The 24,297-nt window shown below is 37.2% G+C and overlaps 2 protein-coding genes across 12 annotated transcripts in view; one reads left to right on the forward strand and one right to left on the reverse strand.

Annotated features, from left to right (window-relative positions):
- The first annotated feature begins 3,151 nt into the window (after positions 1–3,151).
- padi2 (peptidyl arginine deiminase, type II) lies at positions 3,152–19,825 on the forward strand. Of its 2 annotated transcripts, none has more exons than XM_067460306.1 (16): positions 3,152–3,321; positions 8,466–8,634; positions 9,618–9,687; positions 9,826–9,887; positions 10,344–10,461; positions 10,836–10,988; positions 12,683–12,873; positions 13,328–13,431; positions 14,000–14,111; positions 15,279–15,386; positions 15,547–15,698; positions 15,847–15,994; positions 16,928–17,021; positions 17,103–17,176; positions 17,336–17,476; positions 18,116–19,825. In XM_067460306.1, the coding sequence occupies exons 1-16, from the start codon at positions 3,152–3,154 to the stop codon at positions 18,347–18,349; spliced, it is 2,100 nt and encodes a 699-aa protein (XP_067316407.1). In that variant the 3' UTR covers positions 18,350–19,825. The 2 variants fall into 2 exon arrangements, with proteins under 2 accessions (XP_067316407.1, XP_067316408.1); XM_067460307.1 differs by lacking the exon at positions 3,152–3,321 and adding an exon at positions 4,430–4,669 and having other exon boundaries at positions 18,116–19,811.
- Positions 19,826–19,946: 121 nt separating this feature from the next.
- The window catches only part of rap1gapb (RAP1 GTPase activating protein b), a 98,843-nt gene continuing 94,492 nt past the window's right edge, over positions 19,947–24,297 (reverse strand). For 8 of the 10 annotated variants that reach the window (XM_067460301.1, XM_067460304.1, XM_067460298.1 and 5 more), the window contains 5 exons: positions 23,965–24,103; positions 23,600–23,705; positions 22,736–22,791; positions 22,291–22,343; positions 19,950–21,746 (listed from right to left, as the gene is read on the reverse strand). In XM_067460301.1, the coding sequence (XP_067316402.1) occupies positions 22,335–22,343; positions 22,736–22,791; positions 23,600–23,705; positions 23,965–24,103 (310 nt within the window). In that variant the 3' untranslated portion in view covers positions 19,950–21,746; positions 22,291–22,334. Of the gene's footprint in view, positions 21,747–22,290; positions 22,344–22,735; positions 22,792–23,599; positions 23,706–23,964; positions 24,104–24,297 lie in introns of all 10 variants that reach the window. The other 2 variants (XM_067460300.1, XM_067460299.1) reach the window with 2 other exon arrangements.

The raw sequence follows: 24,297 nt of genomic DNA on the forward strand, positions 1-24,297 counted from the left end.
CGGACCCCGTATGTCTATTTAATGGTCGCGGGTGCGGGGCGGGTTGTAAAAATATATACAGTGGTGCGGGGCGGGCCAAATAACTTCATAAAAGCGGCCCCGCGGGTTGGTGCAGCACTAACAGTTCCCCTGAACACTGCAGGAGGAGTTCAGAGTTCTTCTGGCGGCGCATGTGAAATGTCTTCATCCCAGGTAACGTTACAGTCAGTGGCATATGTTTCAGCATGTCATATGAATATAATTTCATGGGTTTTATTTGTTTCAAATGCCAAATAATCACGATGCTCACGTTTACAAGCCAGCGTCATTATAGTAGTCTATTGGTTACCGTTTTACAGAATCTATATGATACTTCAGTTCAATGTTTGAGTGGTAGCTCACCGTAACAAGCAGGACAGCATCGGTCGGGCACGCCTCCTTCAGCTCACGCCAACGAGCAAACGCTGGTCACATGTTGATCCTCGTCCTGCCTTTAATCTGATCACTTTTTCGTTTCCTCTTATTGCTTTCCTCCAACAAAACCTTTTCTTTCTTATTTGTCTGTGCTGCTTCGGACATGACTATATTATCCGACGAACAAAGTTGGGCTCGCACGTCCGAATGTAAGGAAGTGTGTGTGTTGGTGGAAGTGACGTATATGCCGTAAAGCAGTCGAATTTTGTAGTTCTTTTTGTTCTCGGGTTACTACCCGAAACCCGAAGTTTAAAAGTACGATTAAAAATGATACAGACCCCATCGGGCTATGGCAGATGTGTTATTCAACCTATTGTAAGTCGATGGATCATCACAAGAGTCTTGAAAATATATTATTATGAAGGTTGAAAAGTTACCTAGTGCTACTTTAATTAAAATAACGTTATATAAATTTTAATAATAATTAAGTAAATTTTGGTCACAAACTTAGACATAGACTTGACAAAGCCTTCAACGCTTGAAGTTTGAAGATTTTACTCAAAGTCAAATGAATTAAAACGATTATGTTCCTAACATGATTTACATTTACATTAATCATTTAGCAGACGCTTTTATCCAAAGCGACTTACAAAAAAGGGGAGAGCAGTAGAAGCAACGAAACAAACAATAAGGCCAACAACCTACAAGAGCTGTAAGAAATCTCAGTTAATCAAGCACAGTAGGCTACACAAACAAAAACATTTTTTGACTAGCAAAAGTAGTCTTTATTGGTCAGGTGCTACAAACTCGGCAGCACGATCGGCAGGTCATTCCACCAGGTGGGAATGGTCCATTTAAAGCGGCACTAGGTAACTTTTCAACCTTCATAATATATTTTCAAGACTCTTGTGATGATACATCGACTTACAATAGGTTGAATGACACGTCTGCCATAGCTTGGGTCTGTATTGTTTTTAATCATACTTTTAAACTTCGGGTTTCGGGTAGTCACCCGAGAACAAAAAGAACTACAAAATTCAACTGCTTTAAGGCATATACGTCACTTCCACCAACTTCCTTAAATTCGGACGTGCGAGCCCAACTATTGTTCGTTGGATAATATAGTCATGTCCGAAGCAGCACAGACAAATAAGAAAGAAAAGGTTTTGTTGGAGGAAAGCAATAAGAGGAAACGAAAAAGTGATGGGATTAAAGGCAGGACGAGGATCAACATGTGACCAGCGTTTGCTCGTCGGCGTGAGCTGGAGGAGGCGTGCCCGACCGATGCTGTCCTGCTTGTTACGGTGAGCTACCACTCAAACATTGAACTGAAGTATCATATAGATTCTGTAAAACGGTAACCAATAGATTACTATAATGACGCTGGATTGTAAACGTGAGCATCGCGATTATTTGGAATTTGAAAAAAATAAAACCCATGAAATTATATTTAACGATTCTAGATTTAACAAATCACTGACATGTTTCTAAAGTCCAAAGCTTAGTATTTCCAAGTATTTCGGGCACTTGTTGTTTTATTTGGATAAAAGCGTCTGCTGAATAAATGTACATTTATGATTTGGCACATTGCTAGTAAGTTTTAATACATTCTTACGGTTTTAGCATGATTTAGCACGTTTCTAGATTTAATCGTTAACGTTTCTAATATGAGTTATAGCACATTGCTAGCAAGTTTCTAGCATGATTTAGCACGTTGTTAACATGTTTCTATAGCATGCTTTAGCATGTTGCTAGAGATATATTTGGTGAAGTAAAGAAAATCGAAAGATTAGGCCTCATACAAGGTATCTTGGCAAAGTAAGTCATAGTTAAGTAAGTGGTAGGCTGTGATGTCGAGAATACAAAGTATTATAGGAAAAAGGCGTATATTAAGTTTTTTGCTAGCATTGTGTGATAATAGAACAATAAAAAAAATAAGATTTTAGGCTATTTATGTAAATAGGTATTTGTAAATAACCCTTAACCAAAATTAACCATGTTTTTAAAAGGCCTCATAAATGGTATCTTGGTAAAGGTATAGCTATGCGATATCCAATAGGCTATCATCCAATAAAAAAACAAAGAAATCATTAACAAACACCTGCATGATTAATAGGCTACATGACACAATTTTTTTTTGATAAAATCATTTGTATTTGGTCTTAAAATAATTTAATAAACTTACATTTGAAAGACAAAAAGGATATGTTCCACAAATTTTTGTATTATAAAAAACGTACTATGTGAGGTCAATATTAAAGTGTTATAAGTTTAATAACTTCTGTTAAATCTAGTTAGAGCAGGTATTAACATACTGAATCTAATACTTGCAAGCAGGTCACAGATTTTCATAGCGAGAGGTGCATATATACTTTTGAATACCATAATATTACACAGGCACCATGTAGGCCTATGCATTCACATGCATAATACTGTTTGATGTTGGCAGTAAATCAGCATCACAGCATTTAAAATCTTACAGGCATATCTGACTAAGATCTCTAGCGACGAACAAAGAATTTCTACATTTTTACTAAGCTGCTTCTTGGCTCGTCAATCACGAACGGCATTTACTGTCGTGTGGGATTTCCTTTAAAAGTCTTTCTAGGAAAATGCTTTACAATAGCTTTGAGCAAGTTTTTGGACAGGCGAGTACATGTCTTTTCTCTCCTGCGCTATCATACACCTATATTTTGGGGGGAACCGGGAACCAGGTTACTTGTTGAGAGTGAGACCTGCTACGTGTAAGTTTGTAACAATGGATTTGTCCCAGGAGCAAACACAGACAGTCAGTTTACCGCAGAGGCTTCAAAAGAGAACGAAGTCAGAAGTGACAAACATGTATCAGCGAACCTGTCGACTGGATATCGGTTCACCCACGCAAATTGTGTATGTCGTTGGTACGGAAATTAAGGTGATCCTAGACAGGTAGGTAATATAATACTGTATATACCGTTGTTTTAATTCATTGTGTTCTTAACAAATTGCACAACTGTTGCATGAACTGAGGAACAGTAGTAGTAAGCCTATATTGCACAGTTGAAAGAGTATTATTACAATTGTTATAGGCCTATATAAAGATTATGGTGGGAACTCTAAACACTTTTTTTTTTTTATTAAAGAGTTCAGAAAAAGTACTTTAACAATGGACATTTTGGTCGCCTATGGAAGTGGTTATGTCTGAAGAAAGTTTTAAAAGTAATCCTGTAACCCCCAGTTGTGTGTGTGTTTAAAAACTTTTGATTAACAAATCTCTGCATTAAACTGTGTACTCATTAATAAAGTCAAAAAGAGAAAATATTATTAAGGTTATGTATTTTGCAAGCATTGTGTGATAATGGAACAATGAAAATTTTAAAGCTAATTATAAATAATTTTTTGGCTATTTTGCGAAAAAATAATCATGTTTTTTGTATTGTTTAATAACCATTAAACAATACAAAAAAAACATGGTTATTGTATAGTTAACCCATTGTTACCACAAACTGTTTTTTTCCGTCAAATAGTTTTTGCTACACTCACCATAGTTTAACTATGGTATATGTGGTAAAAATTTTGTTATACAAAGGGTAATCAATCCATCAAAAGCGATAGTTATTACATTTTTAAACGTGGTTTATTTTCATTAGGTTAACTCCGCTCTAAATTGACAGTATTCCTTACAAGACACCAATGAAAGTAGTTCCCCATAGTAAATAAATCATGTATTTGAATCTAATGTAATAAAATTAAGTTTTTAAGAATTATATTTTGGGTGAAAAATAATGGCTTTTGTGAAGGCAGTTAGTGCGGCCTCCACATGGTTCGCCTTGAAAGAAAAGGGTATTAAAATCAACATGAAATTGCTTTTAATTGTTTTGTTTCGAAGTATTTGCATCATGTACTTGCAAATTGAAGAAACAGGGTTTGTTATCCTGAGGCAACAGGGTGCAATACTACTGGGTCGATTGAGTTCTTTCGCGCTGGTGTTAACAGCGCCCTCTAGCGGTGAGCAGCTTGTTCTGCACACAGATTTATTTTGTGGGCGTTTCCAGGCGTTTCAAGTATTCCTGTTTCCTAGACATCCACCTGCTTTTGTTCAACCAATAGGCTCTCGGGCACGGTGACATCTGGCAAGTACATAAAGGGTTAAAGTTTAATTGTTCAAGTCACTTTGAAGGAAAAACGCATCTTTAAAAAAAATCATGGTGTCCAGCCGATCACTTACAATTGACACAGAGAAAGCGACCAAGACGACATACGTGGTCGGAACGGAGCTGACGGTGAATTTAAACAGGTGGGAGTATTTAATTTTCATTATGCGAATAGATTCGTATTAGAACGGTGTTTTATTTTAAGGGGACAGTAACACAGAACGCGTTCAATAACAGCGCGAATTAAATGCCCAAGGGAATTAAACAGCGGTCTATTTTAATAGCTCGGAAGAAATATTTAAAGGGACAGTTCACCCTAAAATTATAAACCTTTCATCATTTCTATTTACATTGTTCCAAACCTTTATGACTTTGTTTCTTCCGTGGAGCAGCTGCAGTCTCCGTTGACTTCCACTGCATCTTGCTTCCTGCAGCAGAAGGGAATGGTGACTGAGCCCACAACATTATGTTACAAGACGTATGTTTACATACTATAGAAGTGCATTCCTTGATTTCTTTTATATATTTTTAAACAATGTTAATGATAAGGGTAAAGCTGGCTCAGAAACGTTACTATTTGAGTATGTAGATTTCTGAAAAATCAAGCAAAGGGTTAACGCTTACTACAGTCTGAGTTATGTTTAGATCAAAGGAACATATTTAAGGAGTTTGAGTAGAAAATAAAAGGATTCATTTCAAAAAGACTATTATTATTTTGACAGGCACATGATTACAGACTCTGGGAACCCAAACATAAGAACAGTCGATCCAAACACAATGTCGGCAAAAATGTCCATCTGATACATGTATACATATAGCAACAATTGAAATATAGCACAGACATAAGTATGATAGCATTTTGCATTACAATAGTTTGCTTTACAGTTATAAAAATATCCTTTAGTTTTATTGTTCTGTTCATATACATGGGAATATGAAACAATACATGGGCAACATTATTCTGGAATGAAGTGAGTTTCCAAAAAAAAAAAAAAAAAGAAAAAAAAGATTCTGCCTGTTGTAATATTTGCAGATATTGGAAATAGTTTGTCATATAGTTTTATGAAGATATATATATATTTTTTAATCTGCTGTTCTGTGTAGATGCCGGGAGAATTTAGGTGGGATTGTTGAATGAAGAATTTCTCCGTTCAGTGCCAAAGGCGGATGAATGCACTTGTTTGTGCTGTGACATATTATTTAAATTCATCACTGAACTCTGTCTCAATACTTCTGTTTATAACGGCCACTGTCGGCTGTTGTCTTTGATAGCTTCCCAAAACTACCAATAGCTCTTTTCTTTAGGTTTTCAGAAGGCTGTATTACTTTTTTGTATTAGTCCTTACTAAACGAAATAAGAAGACGACCCCAAACAACATCATCAAGACTAACGTAAGATGACTTCTAAAATGAGTTGAGTCCATATTGTTCCATTATCTAATTATGACACATTGGGGGTTGGGTGTATGACACGCCACATCACAATACCTAGTATAAATATGAGGTCATATAAACAGCATGTATGATAACTCTACATAAATGAAAAATAAGGGTGTGTAAAATTGTTTAGACTTTATATGAGGAAAGCATATCTTACTTCTGTCATGTTAACCATCCATTCAACATTAAGTTTTTTAATGTTTATGAAAGATGCTCACCAAGCTAGCAAAAATACAGTAAAAATGTAATATTGTGAAATATTTTTACAATTTAAAATAACTTTTCTATTTGAATATATTTTAAAATTATAATTTATTCTGAAAGCTGAATTTTCAACATCATTACTCCAGTCTCACATGATCCTTCAGAAATTGTTCTAATATGCTGACTTGCTGCTCAAGAAACATTTCTTCTTATTATCAGTTGTACTGCCTAATGGTTAAAGAGTCGGACTTGTAACCTGAAGGTCATGGGTTCGAGTCTCAGGAGTGAATTCCACTCTCATTACCTACAACTGAGCTGGAATTGATTCACCAATTTTTCCCAGGGTGCCGCAGCAAAAAAAAAAAAGGCTTTCCACTGCTCCGGGTGTGTGTGTCTGTGTGTGTCAAAAACGTACTGCTGTGTGTGTGCACTTGGATGGGTGAAACGCAGAGCACAAATTCCAATTAAGGCAGGGACAGCATAGTTGACTGAACGTCATGTCAAGGTTGAAAACGGTTGTACTGATTAGATTCTTGTGGAAACTGTAATATATATGTTTTCAGCATTCTTGAATGAGAACTTCTTTGTCGGATGAAAAATACCTCTACTGTCACTCTTGATCAATATGTCCTTGACAATTAAATGCAACGCATCACCCCGGTTTCCTCGACAAAAACCCAATATGATTTTTCTATTTGGCTTTTGGATTATATCAGAAAATAAGGTATGTGAAAAGTAAAGGCTTATCATTCTTACACGTTTTGTTCATTGTGATAATCTTCACAAATTAACACAATTTTGAAGAGTAAATACAATCAGCAGAATTCAAAAGCTAACCGTAGGTTAGAAATGAAACGCACTATGGTCACATGACTTCAGTGTCTCCATCAACATTAACAACTCTTTCTTTGTTCAATTTTTTTCCTGAATGCTGGAGTTTGCAATAATGGTTTGCAAGAGAGAAAGCGGATTAGTGAGATGAGTTTACCTGTTCCGCTGAGGATGCTTAATGTCCCAGAATGCCTCTGTTGTCCCATTTAGCCACTTGTTAGCAAACGCCTTTTACAAGACAAGTAAAAGATTTTTTTTATATTGTATTAAACATGAAAATATCTTTAGCTTGTATTCAAGCATTTAACCAAAAAACAATTCAAAACACCAACTGACTTCAGGACGATGGAACTCTGAAATGCCAACTCGTTTCCAGGTTTTAGCCAGCCTACAAAAATACTTAAACTGGTGCAATAATTAGGCTTTAAATGCAATACAATCCCTATTTTTTTACCCTTTTATGTGCAGAAAGCGATTTAACAAAAAAAAAACATAGACAGTAAAAGAAATGGACTGAGCGATCCCATAAACTTCAACGGCGAATTGTGAAGTCAGTTAGAAGCACTCCCTTCCTGATGGCCGAGCGAACTGCGCAGGCTCAGACTGAGTTTGAAGACGTAGATGTGACGTAAGCATCCTGTCTGACAGCTGTAGGTCTTCTAGTAGTTGTGAAAAGTGAAAGCTGAATCACGTTGTTTAAATGTTTTGTCCCGTTGCTTTTGGCTCACTATCGGCTTCTCCCCATTCTTCTTCCTTGACTTTATCAGACTTTATGTCTCCACGTCCCCCCGACTGTCTCATAGACAGTAAAAGATTGCTTCTGAGCATCTCCTCAGGTCTATACGGTAATTTCTCAACTGTGCGACAGAGTCGCGTTTGTTTTGATGCAATCGTTAGCCTATTTTTACGAAAACAGCTTCTCCGGGGCGATAATGTTAGATTCAAGGTAATGGAGCCTTTTATGCATTGTCGTGTTTCTTTAGAAATAAACAATGGACGAATGGAGTCTTTAAACGCCTCAGATGTAAAGTTATTCACTGTCAAAGTGACGCAAAAATGAATGGGAGTCAATGGGATGCTAACAGCAGGTGATGGCTTGGTTAGCAATGGCCGCCCCTATGGGTGGAACGCTTTCCGAGTGCTAGATTACCCCTTTGAAAAAAACGCTGGAGCACCACAACACACTTGTAGCCAATGAGCAGTAGAAGGTGTGTCCGCTTATGATGACTTCAGCTATGATAAAGAGATGTCCACTCTTGCATTGCATGTTTCTGAATTTTGGGGGCGTAGCAATTAAGAGAGGGGTGTGTTTGTTTGGATTGATTTCAGATATCAACAGTGTTCAACAATGATTCACAGAAATCACCTGCTGCACCTTTAAAACGCATGATTATCTGAAGAGGTGAACCTTGTATATCCTACAATGAAATAATGTGTGTCTGTATTTCTCTATGCTCTCTACAGGTGTGCCCCACCACAGTCCAGGTTCTTCTCAATAAAATGCTCACCAAACGTGCATTACAAGGTCACGCCCCCAACCAAGGACGGGGACACCCTTCCACACCCCCTCACCCCAAACTCTTTCCTCCTCATCACCATGGACACAGTCAGTGAGACTGCATTTGACAGCAAGGTACATAGATTTAATCACCTAAAAAATATTTTGCATTAAAGGGATAGTTCACCTAAAAATGAAAATTAGCCCATGATTTACTCCTCCTCAAACCATCCAAGCCATCCACATTCTTCTTTCAGACGAACACAATCTGAGTTATATGAAATTATGTTCTGGCTCTTCCAAGCTTTTTAATGAGAGTGAATAGAGGATTTGATTTTGAAACCCAAAGCACATCCATTGATCATAATAGTACTGCACAAAGCTCAGCGGGGTTAATAAAGTCAATCTGATGCGAAGCAATGCGTCTGTGTGAGAAAAATATCCATATTTAAAACTTTATAAACTAAAATATCTAGCTTCCAACAGGCCGCTATCCCTTTAAGAGCACAGTTCAGCACATGAATCCATGGAATTTTTCCACGTTCTCTGCACTGATTTTGAGGGAAATTCTGCAGAATGGATTTAATGTTTTATAAAAAATGTGGAATACAAATGTTTGAAATTGAGCCAAAAATACAACGCTCTAGTATCTGAAAACATTATAAGAAATATTTAAAAGGTGGCTGTGATGGGGAGGTTTATGTGTGGGCAGATTCCTTTTGGGTATGTTTCTCGACATATGACCAACCATTGCACTAAAGCAGATAATAGTCCTTTAGAAAACAAACAGAACTGAAACTGAAAGAAACCGACAAGTGCAGACAGGAAAGAGCATATCTGATGAGCATGATGTGGTTTACCCTGGTACTAGTCTACGCAGGAAACCGCAGCTTACGCATGGACAATCTCACGTCACTTTCACAACACTGTCTAGCACTGTTCATTTGAAATCGGGATATATTTAGTAATTTATTTTTTTTTAAAAATCCAATCATTACAGTACTGAAATGAATCACTTAATCTTTTGGGGGGCAGGGGCGGGGGACACACAAAAATTGCACAATAATTGTCATGAGGATCCAGCTCATGCATGTTTCTAAGAATCGTCTGTGTTCCAGTTATCTGTGAGGTACTATGGGGAGAAAAGGGAGACACTTGAGGACGCCGTGCTGCATCTAACAGCTGTCGGTATGTCTCACCATGCAAGCCATACGCATGTGTTTATGAATAGTATCAGTATCTGTGCTGCAACTATAAACAGCCTCATGATGCTGGTGGGACTGTGAAGGAAAGAGCAAGCCTCATATTGTCTCTATTCTGGCACAGAGATATCTCTGGACGTAGATGCCGACCGAGATGGCGTCGTTGAGAAAAACAATCCAAACAAGGTGAGCTTTGTTTGCTGGTAGTCCTGCGATCTGTTCAATATCATCATTATTTGGGAGATTTGTTTTGCCTCGTTGTTTCTTGGCTTGGGGATGGGGCTGGAAAGGCTGATGAAATTAATTAGTCACATAATGATAGTTCATCCAAAAATGAAAATCATTTTCATCTTTTGTGAAACACTTTTTCTTTTTTTGTCAATACAGTAAATTGGGTCCAATGTTGTGTGAACCTTAACTTTATAGAAAAATCTTTTGGCCTGGTTTCACAAACAGGGCTTAGATTAAGCCAGGATTAGGCCTTAGTTCAATATTTTATATCACTGCTTTCATTTAAAACGGCTCTAAAATGCTTTTTTTTGTCTGTAAAGCCAGGGGTTAATGTTCCAACAGCATGCTATTGTAGATATTCAAGATTTGTTTTTTTAAATCATGTGTAATAGTACTGGGTTTTGGGTCTAGGCATCCTGGAAATGGGGTCCTAATGGCCACGGTGCAATTGTTCTGGTCAACTGTGACTCTGAGACCTCATACAAGAAGAAACCGGACAGTGAGAATGATGAGATCAGTAAAGTCTCGGGTGAGTGTGGCCAGGTCAGGTGTGATGTATGGGAGGGATTTAAGGCTTGCCACAGATATTTGTTTTGTGTAAATAGACTTTGTACCAAACCCATGTTTAAACAGTGTAGCAAAATGATTCTTTATTATTAATCATTTATGCATGGCAAGTTCAGTGAAAACTTTAAACCGTTCAATTAAATCAAACTATTAAGTGCTAAAAATATCTATAAATATGAATTGGGTGCACATTTTCACCCAGAAGTTGTATTTTTCTGTGAATATTGAGCCATTTAGATTAGTTAACATTGGGCTTTACTCTTCAAATGCCATGCTTTGTAAAGTAAGAGAGAGTTGTTATAATAAAATTTGTTTTTTAATTTTTTTTAATGGCAGATTTGAAGGACATGTCCAAGATGATCTTGCGCACCAACGGGCCGTCTCAACTTCCTGAAGGCTATAAACTGAGCATGTACATCTCGCAGACCACTTCAGAGAGCGTGAGAGTCTTTAGACCTCGGACAAATGCACAAAAAGACAACGTGTGGAGTGAGTAAACACACACACCTGTAATATAATACGATCATATTTTAATCAGGGATGTCCCAGGCCAATCTTTTATTTTACGTCAGCTGTCATGCAGATGTGGTGCAGTAGGTCCCTAGTTTTATTAATGTTTATTATGTTTTAGTAATAATGTTTTAAATGGATAGTCTACACCAAACTTTTTAAGTCTGTTAAGATGAATACATGTTTCAGGAAATATATATTTATGTGTGTATATACACCGATCAGGCATAACATTAAGACCACTGGGTGAAGTGATTAACAATGATTATCTCTTCATCACGGCACTTGTTAGTGGGTGGGATATATTAGTCAGCAAGTGAACATTTTGTCCTCAAAGTTGATAGAAGCAGGAAAAATTGGCAAGCGCAAGGATTTGAGCGAGTTTGACAAGGGCAAAGTTATGAAGGCTAGACGACTGGGTCAAAGCATCTCCAAAACTGCGGTTCTTGTGGGGTGTTCACGGTCTGCAGTGGTCAGTATCTATCAAAAGTGGTCCAAGGAAGGAACAGTGTTGAACCGGCGACAGGGTCATGGCTCATTGATGCACGTGAAACGCGAAGGCTGGCCTGTGTGGTCCAATCGAATAGACAAGCTACTGCAGCTCAAATTATTCAAGAAGTTAATGCTGGTTCTGATAGAAAGGTGTCAGAATACACAGTGCATCGCAGTTTGTTGTGTATGGGGCTGCAGAGCCACAGATCAGTGAGGGTGCCCATGCTGACTCCTGTCCACCACCGGAAACGGCAACCGTGCCCATGTGAGCATCACAACTGGACCACAGAGTGGCCTGGTCTGATGAATCATGTTTTCATTTAGATCATGTGGATGGCCGGGTGCGTGTGCGTTGCTTACCTGGGGAACACATGGGAAGAAGACAAGCCTTCTTTCAGCAGGATAACAGCAAAAAATGGTTCAGGAGTGGTTTGAGAAGCACAACAATGAGTTTGGGCTCCAAATTCCTCAGATCTCAATCCAATCGAGCATCTATGGGATGTGCTGAACAAACAAGTCCGATCCATAGAGGCCCCACCTTGCAACTTACAGGACTTAAAGGATCTGCTGCTATTATCTAGCCAGATACAACAGCACACCTTCAGGGGTCTAGTGGAGTCCATGCCTCGATGCGTCAGGGCTGTTCTTGCAGCAAAAGGGGACTAACATAATATTAGGACATATTTTATGCATGATGTGTGTGTGTGTAGATATACAAAGTTATATTGTAGAATATACAAAGTTTACACACACACACACACACACACACACACACACACACACACACACACACACACACACACAAATATAATTTAGATGGATGGATACATAGTGAGATACAATTTTTCACTCTTTCTAAAGCTTTAAATGATGTGTGCTTGTGTTCAATGTAGAAAACTGCGCACAGGTTAAGGAAATGAGGATAAATTATAAAAAGTACCAGAAAGTAAATCATTGACAATTAGGTTTTATATGTCTAATAATTAAACATATTGCATATTGTGAAAATTTATAGTGCATGAAAACCATTGGGAGAATTTGCTTCACCTGCATGTACATAAGGAGGTGGAAATTGTCAACAGTCTATATATAAATATAATGTAAAATTGATAAAGCAAAACCCAAATGGATTATAAAGGAACATCGATGCTTTACTGAATGGCTCCTCCTTCTTGTACCAGAGCACAAACTCCTGAAGTTGTTCCTGAAAGATTATCTCATGGTGGTGGGAAAAGACAAGCTGACAAAGGAAGTGCCCTATTTAGGAGGAAAGACCGAACTGGTGTTCTATGTAGAAGGCCTTCGCTTCCCTGATAAAGACTTTGATGGGCTCATCAGCATCAACCTCAGTCTACTGGAGCCGTGTGGCAAGGTGCGTGAGAGAGAGAGAAGAGAACACTGTCTGGTCCTTAAAGGGATAGTTCACCCAAAAATGTAAATTCTGTCATCCTTTACTCACCCTCAAGTTGTTCCAGACCTGTACGAGTTTCTATGTTCTGTTGAACACAAAAGAAGATATTTTGAAGAATGTTTGTAACAACCATTTACTACCATAGTAGGAAAAAATACTATGGTATTCAATGGTTGCTCTATTTGCTTTGTTACAAACATTCTTCAATTTTTTCAATTTTTGGGTGAACTATCCCTTTAATGCAACCTGTAGGACAGCCAACCATAACCTTCTGTTCTTGGTGCTTTTATGTTTATCTGCTTACCGCAGTAACCATTCCAGTCTTGCAATAAAAGTAACACTGTTGTCTTCAATACAATTCCATTTGGGTTATACAATTATCTTATCACTTTTTAAAATTGTGTTTTCTTAAAAGGATATGCCAGAAACACCGATCTTCACAGATAAAGTCATCTTTCGTGTTTCGCCCTGGATCATGACCCCTAACACACTCAAACCTGTGGAGGTGTATGTGTGCAGGTGAGAGTGGCACAATTCAACACCTTCTTTTTTAACCCTTTATAAATAATATAACGAATAATGCAATTTTACAATGGCATATACAGAAATATACATTTCTAAAAAATGTCTTGCAACTCAGTCTTTCATCAGTCTTCATAAGCCTTCGAGATGGTTGACTATTTGGTGTGTGTGTGTGTGTTTTATGAGGACACATTTTTATAACTACATGGGTATTACACTGGTATTACACTATAAATGTGGTTTATGAGGACATTTCAAGTGTCCTCATATATCAAATAGCTTTAAAAACATACTAAATTATGTTTTTTTGAGAAATTAAAAATGCTGAATGTTTCCTGTGATGGGTAGGTTTAGGGGCAGGGGCAGTGTAGGGGGATAGAAAATACGGTTTTTACAGTATAAAAACCATTACGCCTATGGAGAGTCCCTGTAAACCACATAGACCAACGCATATATATATATATATATATATATATATATATATATATATATATATATATATATATATATATATATATATATATATATATATATATATATAACATTATTTTTATTTTTTTGCCAGCACAAATGATAACTACTCATTCCTTAAGAGCATAAGGAACCTGGTAGAGAAGAGTGGCTACAAACTGAAAATATGCCATGAGTACATGAACCGAGGTGACCGCTGGATGCAGGTCAGTGAAATTATTGGGAAAACATTAAATATTGTTAGATAGATAGATATTGAATACTGTTCAAATGTATTAATTTATTTATAAATTAATATTCAATATTTATTATAATAAATGTAGCCAAGATACTTCTTACATACACTGTGTTCCAAGTGACATATCAGTAGGATTTCAGTACAAATTTCAGTACATATTTCAGTTTCTCAAAGAAAGTGTTTGTGTCCTTGTATCTATTTTAGATAACTAATATCAATCACAGACAGGTTTGTTAAAGGTATAGTTTACCCACAATGCATTCTTTTTGTTTGTTTTTATCATTTACTCACTCAAGTGGTTCCAAAACCTGTTTTTTTTCTTCTGTTAAACAGTAAAATGTCTTTAAATTTTTTAAAATTAAAATCTTTAAAGATTTTAATGTAAAAACATGTTTGGTAAGCAGACAGTTGACGGCACCCATCGACTTTCATAGTGTTGTTTCTTCTTCTTCTTCTCTATTAAAGAAGTCAATGGCTACAGTTAACTGTCTGATTATCAGCATTCTTCAAAATATCATCTTTTGTGTTCAATGGAAGAACGAAACTCAAACAGGTTTGGAACAACTAGAGGGTGTGCAAGTAATGACAAAAAACTTAAGGTAGTTTGCCAGGTCTTGGGTAAAGGGAAACCCGACTTAAGGAGGTTGTTCCACATTATTAAGCACGTAACAGTTCTCATGCAATATGAGGAGGAAGAAAGATCTTTCTAAAGATGAAAAGCTGCTTGTGCTTGTCTTGCAAAAGGCATTAAAACAACTTATATTTTGTGAAAGTTCAAGAATCTCGATTCAGTTATCAAAACATTTAAAGGAAAGAGCCTGGTCAGATAAAGGCTTATTTGAGGAAAGGTTTATTCCAACAAATTATATTAAAAGGGCAATACACCAGTACTGATATGTTACTTGCATAATCATTTGGAACACAGTGAATATGTAAATGTAAATGAATTTAATAATAAACATTTTTCTGATAGAATAAGAATCAGAAAGAGACTTTACAAACCTTACAAAAAATGACTTTGAAAATAGTTTATGGATGATGTATATAAATCTAACTAGACAAACATGTCAGGTGGCTGTCATATGAGTAATTGCTACTGACTCCCTCTCTCCCCCTCCCTCCTCTCCCTCTCCAGGATGAGCTTGAGTTTGGCTACATTGACTCTCCCCATCATCAGTTCCCTGTTGTACTGGATTCTCCTCGTGATGGAGACCTTCAGGATTTTCCCTACGACTCCATTCTGGTAAGTGAAACTGAGAACAGTTCAAGAGAATTTTATTGATTTCACCCTCATGTCTTTCCAAACCCAACTTTTTCAAAAAAGAATTTGATGGCGTGATGGCATCAAGATGGTGCCATTGTAATCTAAAGACGCTTAGAATCACTCAAACATTGCGTCACAGGGGCCAGACTTCGGGTATGTGACACAGCAAGTTTCGGAGGAGGAGGTAAGCAGTCTGGACTCCTTTGGTAACCTGGAGGTTAGTCCACCAGTCACAGTGAACGGGAAAAGTTACCCACTTGGCAGGATTATCATTGGAGTGGCGTTTCCTACGTAAGTACCACAACTGTACCCTCTAACAGTAACCTCAACTAAATAGGAGCACTGATATTATTTACTTGACTTCATATAAACAATATACAAGTTGATTGATTAATCAAACTATTACCAATGATTGAGAATATTTGTGTTTAATTTTAAGTGCAACAGGTGGCCGCAACATGACCCAAGTCGTCCAGGATTTCCTGTGGGCACAAAAGGTTCAAGAGCCAATAGCGCTGTACTCTGATTGGCTGGTTGTGGGTCATGTGGACGAGTTCATGACCTTCGTCCCAGCCCCTGACCGAAAGGTAAGCGGATAGGTTTGGAATGGCATACTAACATAAGTCTTTTATTGATCCAAAATAATTATTAGTTTTGTCTGATATTGTAATGCATTTTTAAGTGTCATTTATTCCTGTGATGTCAAGACAAATTTTTTGAATTATTTCTCCAGTCTTCAGTGTCACATGATCATTCAGAAATCATTCTAATATGCTAAAATAATCAAATTATCCTGCTTAATATTTTAGTGGAAACCATGATATACTACCTTTCAAAAGTTTGGGGCTTGTAAGATTTATTTAAATTAATATCTTTATTCAGTAAAGTTGCATTAAATTGATCAAAAGGGACAATTTCTGTTTTGATCAAATAAAGCAGCTTGGGTAAACATAAGAGAAATTGTTATTTTGGTTTAATTATTCCAAACTTTTGACCAGTAGTGTACTGTTCTTATTGCCTGGCTATCAGCAGACCAAGCTCAATTTAAGATTGAACATTGGTCTGGGGAGTCTGCTCTGTAGTTTCTACTGCACAAGAGGAGTGATCAACGGGCATAGTTCAAATGACTGTATGCAATTGGATAGTCTGCCGTGATCAACCAGCAACGACTCATCACTTTTCCATCTGTCATCATGTTAAACCCGCCAATAGCGCGCAAGGTGGATAAGCTAGTCTGTGATTGGTTCCCACAAAAGTGTAACAGAAGCAGTAGAAATGAATGTACGGGTTTCCAGACTAAGCTGCAGAGCGAAATCAAATCGGCGGCAGATCAGGCTGGGTTTACCCAGTCTACTGTTCTTATATTTGCAGTATGAAGTATGTAACTTAGTTTAGACCATTTCTCTACTTTACCAACAAAGCAAAAATGTACAAAATTGCAGACATGATAACTGGATGCTATTTGTAGAGTCAAATAAAAGAAAAACAATGCAAGCTGTTGTGATGTTTTAAATGTTCAGAAATTCCGGTTGCTGTTGGCCAGCCCTGACGCCGGATACAAAATTCTCAAAAGCGTACAACTCAAAGGACATGGAAAAGCTGAAATGTTTGAAGGTGAATGCTCACAAATTTTCTATTTCAAAAAAAGTTGTTCACTATTCACCAAAGTTCATATTCTAGCTAACATTTTTACAGGTATGCCAGAGGCCATCTCTGTTAATGACATCCTGAGTGACAAAAAGCTACAGGCTGAAAACCGATACGTGCAGGTCAGTGAGATGAGCAACATTCACAAATTACACAAGCTATCCATCCATCCATCCATCCATCCATCCATCCATCCATCCATCTATCATATATAGTAGTGTTGCATATCTGTCTTTTCTATGGAAAATAATAATGATGGCATCATATAATCTTACACTCAGAACTGTATTGACTGGAACAGAGATGTGCTGAAGAAAGAACTGGGGTTGGACGATGAGGACATCATCGATTTGCCCATCCTGTTTAAAGTGATAGAAGAGGAGAAAACGAGCCCCAGGGCTGTGGCTTACTACCCTGACATGGTACAGCACATTATCAAGAACTTATTTAAAGTCCATTCAGTTTGACCACCTGCTTTTTCTTTAATAGAAAATTTGATTCACTTGATATTACTGTTTGGTTAGGTACATTTTTATTCACACTAAGAGTAAGCCCCGCCTTCTTTGATTTGATTGGCCATCTCACTCATTCTGACAGTGATGGGCGCTTTTACACCCATGATGCCTTTTATCATGTGGTGCATTGTGTCTGGTTAGGACACGGTGTTAGGGTCACCATGGCTGCCTTTATTTGATCAAAAACAGAGAAAGAACAGTAATATTGTAAAATATTATTTCAGGTTTTCTTATTTTAGATTATTAATTAGATTAGATTAAGAATATTTCACATGCAAAAGAGAATTTTTAGGCATTACTCCAGTTTTCAGTATCACATGATCCCTTAGAAATCATTCTAATATTTGATTTAATTTATTTGATCTAATAATAGATTTGCTGCTCAAGAAACATTTCTTGGTATTATCAATGTTGAAAACAGTTGTTCCTAGCTCAATGTGAAGTATCATTAACCTATTCTACCAGACATAATGCACAATAATAAAACCAGGCTTGATAAGCGACTTGTGTTTTTTTTTTTAATGCATTACCTGTATTTACCCTCAGGTAAACATGATCGTGTTGGGGGACCAGCTGGGCATCCCAAAACCTTTCGGGCCCCAGGTGAAGGGGCGGTGTGCTCTGGAGACAGAGATGTGTTCTCTTCTGGAGCCTCTAGGCCTCAACTGTACCTTCATTGATGATTTTGCCCCATACCACAAACTGCTGGGGGAAGTTCACTGCGGTTCCAATGTCCTTCGACAACCATCCCCTTTCAGATGGTGGAACCTAGAGCTGTGAGAGAGAGAGACTAGGAAGAAGAGAGACAAGTGCCTACTATGTCTAAAGCAGGATCGACAGGTGTTTAAACTAGTTAATTCTAGCAATAAACAATACATAAGGCTTAACCTTTAATCAAAAATGGAAACTGTCATCATTAACTCACCATCATGTCATGTCAAGCTCCAAAAGATGGCACAGTACGTCAAAAGTCATTCATATCACTATGCACTACGTTCTGTTGCACAACAGTTTTCTGTTCCAAACTGATGCCTATTGACTGTAAATCCGCTTGTGTTGCTCCCACACATTGAGATTTCAGCAAATGCAACAAAGGGCCCTATCATGCGTAATTTATTTATTTATTTTTTTGCTAGTTTCAGCCTGACATGGGCTGACATTTTTTGCTGTTTGGGTGTGCTGGTCTGAAAACGAGGTGTGTACAGGTGCATTGTTGGCGCATTGCTATTTTGAGGCAACTGAATATGACTGTGCCATTGATTTAAACTAGATTTTTGTTGGTCAATGATGCAGTATTTTTTTTTATTATTTAAAGTGCGTGTTAGTAATAATCGCCTATAGGTGGGTGCACAAGGAGCGTACACTCTGCTTTATTACACACACAGGAAGCAAGCACAAGCATTTTTAAATATTAAAAATAAAAGGATTTCTCCCTGGAGAAGCATTTAGTCTTTCCTCTCGCAAATTCCACCACGTAAATAGCGAATCCGCCATGGTGCGAGCGCAACTGGCTTTAAAAGGGAATGGGAGATGAGACTCTGATTGGTTTATTGCACGTTACAGCCAAAACACACCCATGACTCATTAAGAGAATCGGTACAATCCTTTTAGATCTTTTTTTTTTCTGTTGTTAAACTAACAAAAGTAGGTTCGGACACGCCCCTACACCTGCGCCAAGCACTTAGGGTGTGTCCGAATGCGCTCAGATCGGTAAAATAGGTCCCATTGTGAGCCAATGATAACTTTTGGAATGACATGAGTGTGAGCAGATGATGACAATTTTGTGAACTTTAATGATTTTTTTATTTTATTTTTGGTAACGCGTTACAATAAGGTTTCATTTGTTAACATAAATGTATTAAATAACATGAACTAACCAAGAGCAATAACTGTACAAATGAATTTGTTAAATACAGCTGTTCATGTTAGCTCCCACTTCACAGAGCAGTAACTAATGTAACAAATACAACTTTTGATTTTTAATAATGTATTAGTAAATGTTAAAATTAACAAAGATTAACACATTTTGTAAAAGTGCAGTTCATTATTAGTTAGTTAACAAAAGAAGCCTTATTATAGTGTTACCAGTTTTTCTAAATCTTCCTTTTTTTGTTGTTGAAATCAATAAATAAGGGCTTACTATTACCAATAATGTTTTGAGCGTGGTTCAAATGAATGTTACCCACAGAGCTGAAGTCTCTGTACTGGCTTTTCATAACTATGACCCATGAATGTTCACTCTGTGTCGCCTCTCACTAAGGATTTTATAACTGGTGATTTGGATGATTTTCTAAAATAATATACATTATAGCAATAAATAAACACCATGAACCTTTTGATCATTTTTAGATATGATTCTTCTGTTTTTAATTACAAAAAAGAAAGCGTCTTATTTACAGTAAAACATTTCATAAAATTAGCATAAGTACTTGTAAAAGAGAACAATCACTTGCAGAAAGCAGTCGGTGTTTGTTTGGAATGAGTTTGTGCTTCATGTGCAAATGCATTATGTACAGTTTGACTAATCAGCAGAGATTTAGGGCTCTAACACAGCTTTAAGTATGATTCAGCCACCCAAAAATATTTTTTCCTTCTGCATGTACAATTTTATAAGTATCACCCCTGAAAGCACCTACAGCACTATTAGCAAAAGTCCTTAAAAAAATTTACTGGGATGTTAGTCATACAAAAGTACCATGGTATTTTGATGTTTTTTGACATACCTTGGTAGTACCATGTGTATACGATGATGGTAATACCATGGTACTCTTTGAAATAAGTAAATACAGTAAATACCAGGGCATAGCTGTAAAAGTAGCCGTGTATTCTGACATGTTTTTTTTTTGCAAACAGCATTTCATTTTATTATAGCAGATATTATGAAAGTGACTGATGTTTTTAATGTCACAATTTAGGATTGTTGTTTAGAATAATTCATCACATTTACAGCTGGTGATTGGCTCAACAAAAAAAAAAATGTGTCTCCCATAAGCCAATGAGATGAATGGAAACGCTAACAGATCGCATTAACACTATTAAGTGTAAAAACGAAAACATTGATTAATCGATCTGTTTTTTTTAATATTCATAAAATATGTATTTCCTTTTAAAAACAAAATCTCCACCATTTTTATTGAGCATCAAGCATCCATTGAGAATATTCTTTGACCTAGTGTTTTTAGTGTCCATATCCACCATCATATATATCTGCCGTTTCATCAGTTTTACATTCATATTGCTCATTTTCCATATAAGCTATAAAAGGCTTCAGGACTGTAGTATATCTGACCCTTCAATCTGCACAGCAGGCTTTAAAACATGAAACCATAAACATGAAGCTACTACATTAGTGTACAGTTTACACACACGTCAGTTTTACCACAAGCAGCTGTGGCCATACAAAATATGTTAATCAGTAAAACAGCATAATCTTAATAAATAATTTTTAAAAACACATACAGCATCGCACACCTGATCTATTTGTTTTGTCATAAATTATAATGCCTATAATGTTTATTGGACAGGATCTGAAATGGCTCAACACCAGAAGAAACACCTAACCCAAGAACAACATTTAACATTTACCTATATTCATTTTCAACATCATTACTCATTACTGACACAAAACGCAACCGAACAGAACCACACATAGATGTGTATTACAGTGCTTTGCGGGTCCGCGGGTATAGTTTAAGCATGATGGGTTGAGGTTGAACCTCATTCATTATTCTGAAAGATGCCGAAAGTTTGAGACGACTTGCCACCCCCATTACTAAAAGATCTACACACCACAGTGAGCCTCAATAAATAAATAAATATGACAAATATAAAAACAAACCCACACAATGAGGGCTGAAAGAAAGGAAGAAAGAAAGAAAGAAGCCTATGATAAGGCCATAAGAATCATGCATGATTGATTTCCTAGCTGGCAGCTCTTCTCTGTTGTTCTTCACGTGTACCTGGGCAGGTTTGCTCTTTAGCCTACAGACCAACAGCCGCATGACAGATGATAAAGGGGTGGAGTCCTTACAAGAGTGCGCTGATATTCAGATGCACACTTGCCTGACTGTACGCCGCGGGCTGTAACTAGTGCTTCACACCCTTTCACATCCGTGTCTCTCGAGGAACTCTTGTGAGCACATCGATTGTCCGCTGCAAAGGGCTGCTTATGAAAATGCTGTGAATAAGACATATGATTCATGAGAATAAGATACATAAACTATACATATATATATATATATATATATATATATATATATATATATATATATATATATATATATATATATATATATATATATATATAAACATAAAATCATAAATGAGGCCATTAAAAGGTATAATATTAAATGACATCCATATAGACCTTATGCGCCAGAGAAGAGCCATCATTAGAAGTTTGTGTTGGAGTTTTAGCGATAGCTCTGTATATTTCTATGGCATCGCTGTCGAAGAGTATGCAGATTTACTTGTTTTAGTGTTAACGTAAGTTATCATGAGCATTGTAATGTTTAAAGTGGATATCATAAGAAAAGCCAGTACACTGGGAAGATTTTAAGATTTAAAATACGCAGTTCATTCATAAATCCGTAAGATCTTATCTTCATGCTGTGGAAATACAAACTGGAAGACAACATAAGCGCAGCACCGAAAAGAGGCAGGGCTATAGGCCTCATGAGCATATCATCATAGATATAATCCTCATTTTTGCTTTTCCTAACCTGTTGATGGACATCCATGAAGTCATCTACAGCCTACAGGACAGCTAGCAGTTCTGTGTAGAACAAACACACACAGGCACACTGTGTCACAGATGATTTAGTTGAGTAAACAAACATCAAAATCAACTACATTAGATCTGATGTTCAACAGCCGTTATAAATGTACAGAGAGAGAGAGAGAGAGAGGAGAGAGAGAGAGAGAGAGAGAGAGAGAGAGAGAGAGAGAGAGAGAGAGAGAGAGAGAGAGAGAGAGAGAGAGAGAGAGAGACAGAGATGATCATGCTATGACTTTAAATGGACAGTATCAAGCATGTTAATCATTATTAGTCATAGATCATAATTATAATTTAGCTTCTCCTGCCCTTCCACCCTCCCTGACTATATAAGACTATATAAACATCCTCTTTAGGACTAGAATATTTTTGAAGGTAAGCACATTTCTTACCGAGTGTTGTCTCTCTGTTTTTGGGCGTAGAGGTTCAGACTGCTGTCGAATAGGACCTACAGCGAAACGGACAACTGTTAAAGCCTGCGCACAAATACAAACTATACGAACTGTTCACACAGTGACAAGGCCAGAAATCACCGTTGTGAAATACAGATGTAATCAGCTTTTATTCTTAGCTAAACATAAAACTAAAGGTTTTAAAAAGCTTTTCGGTAATATAAATGAAGCTGAAGCTTGACACACAAGAAGAAACCTCACTTGTTCTTGAGGAAGCTCAAACGTGATGCGTAACACGAGAATGAATCTCATTGGTTCTTGCTGAAGCTCAAACGTGATGCGTATCACGAGAATGAATCTCATTGGTTCTTGAGGAAGCTCAAACGTGATGCGTAACACGAGAATGAATCTCATTGGTTTTTGAGGAAGCTCAAACGTGATGCGTAACACGAGAATGAATCTCATTGGTTCTTGAGGAAGCTCAAACGTGATGCGTAACACGAGAATGAATCTCATTGGTTCTTGTAGAAGCTCAAACATGTTGCATTTGATTCTCTGGAAATCAAACACACGCCCTTGACATTGTTAGCATCATGTTCTACAGATTGAGCTACAGGGATGCTAATCCTAAAGCTTTACATGTGTAAAATAAGCAAATATTGTCTTCAACATGTTTAAGACAGGGGTTCACTGCATAATATTTACAGTGAAATAAAAGAGAATTCAATATTATTCTGGCCACCTCCATATAGAATTTAAACACAAAAGTCTAATAACTTTTCATAGTCAAACATTTAAGTCTTTACTTAATATCACAAATATTTGCTGGTTTGTTCACAAGGTGAAATGTGTGTTAGTTCTCACCGTGTGAACTGCTCTGACTAGCACCAGCAGAGCCGTCTTCCAACCACACAGCGCTGTATGAAAATGAATCTCGTTTGTGAGGCGTCCCTGCTGAAGACAGACTGTCCTGTGTTCCAGAAAAATGAAAAACATATGCAAATAACAGAAACAGTTAGTCTTGGCAAATTATCAACGTGTGTTAATATTTCTGTTCAAGGAATTAAATGCAAATTCCAATGCGCCCATATACATTTGGCTAGCATTTAAATATAGGTTGTCTTTTCAGTTATGCATGTACTACTTTTAATCCAATGACAACAATTTGAGCACAATGTAGCTCAATCATGTATTAATGAATAAAGAGTTATGGGTGGATGTGACCGCACCAGTCCCGTGTCGTACTCTGTCGCTTCATGTTCCTGCTCGTTCTCCTCCACCACGCTGGTGAAGCTGCTGGCATTGGACGAGGAGCGAGAGAGGTCCTGGGACTCTGGGATAGAAGGAGCTCGACAGCACAGGGCGGAGCTACAGGGCAAAAACACACACATATGCACATACATGAGGACAAATGAACCTGAAATAATGAACTAACCACACTTGAATGCTTTTTGGATATTACCTTTCATGTTGTGTGTAATATAACTGAAACTTTGCAGACTGTTTACATCCACAAACTAAGATCAAAGTGCACGACAAATGGAGTTATCGTCTACCAAAAG

This window comes from Pseudorasbora parva, chromosome 12, assembly GCF_024679245.1.
Source record: "Pseudorasbora parva isolate DD20220531a chromosome 12, ASM2467924v1, whole genome shotgun sequence".
Taxonomy (NCBI): Eukaryota; Metazoa; Chordata; class Actinopteri; order Cypriniformes; family Gobionidae; genus Pseudorasbora; species Pseudorasbora parva.

Bases quoted from the DNA above. Each gene is read 5' to 3' on its own strand.
- padi2 (XM_067460306.1), top strand. From the start codon at position 3,152: ATGGATTTGTCCCAGGAGCAAACACAGACAGTCAGTTTACCGCAGAGG. The intron at 9,688-9,825 runs GTATGTCTCACC...ATTCTGGCACAG, and splicing joins GCTGCATCTAACAGCTGTCG to AGATATCTCTGGACGTAGAT. The intron at 15,387-15,546 runs GTAAGTGAAACT...ATTGCGTCACAG, and splicing joins TTCCCTACGACTCCATTCTG to GGGCCAGACTTCGGGTATGT.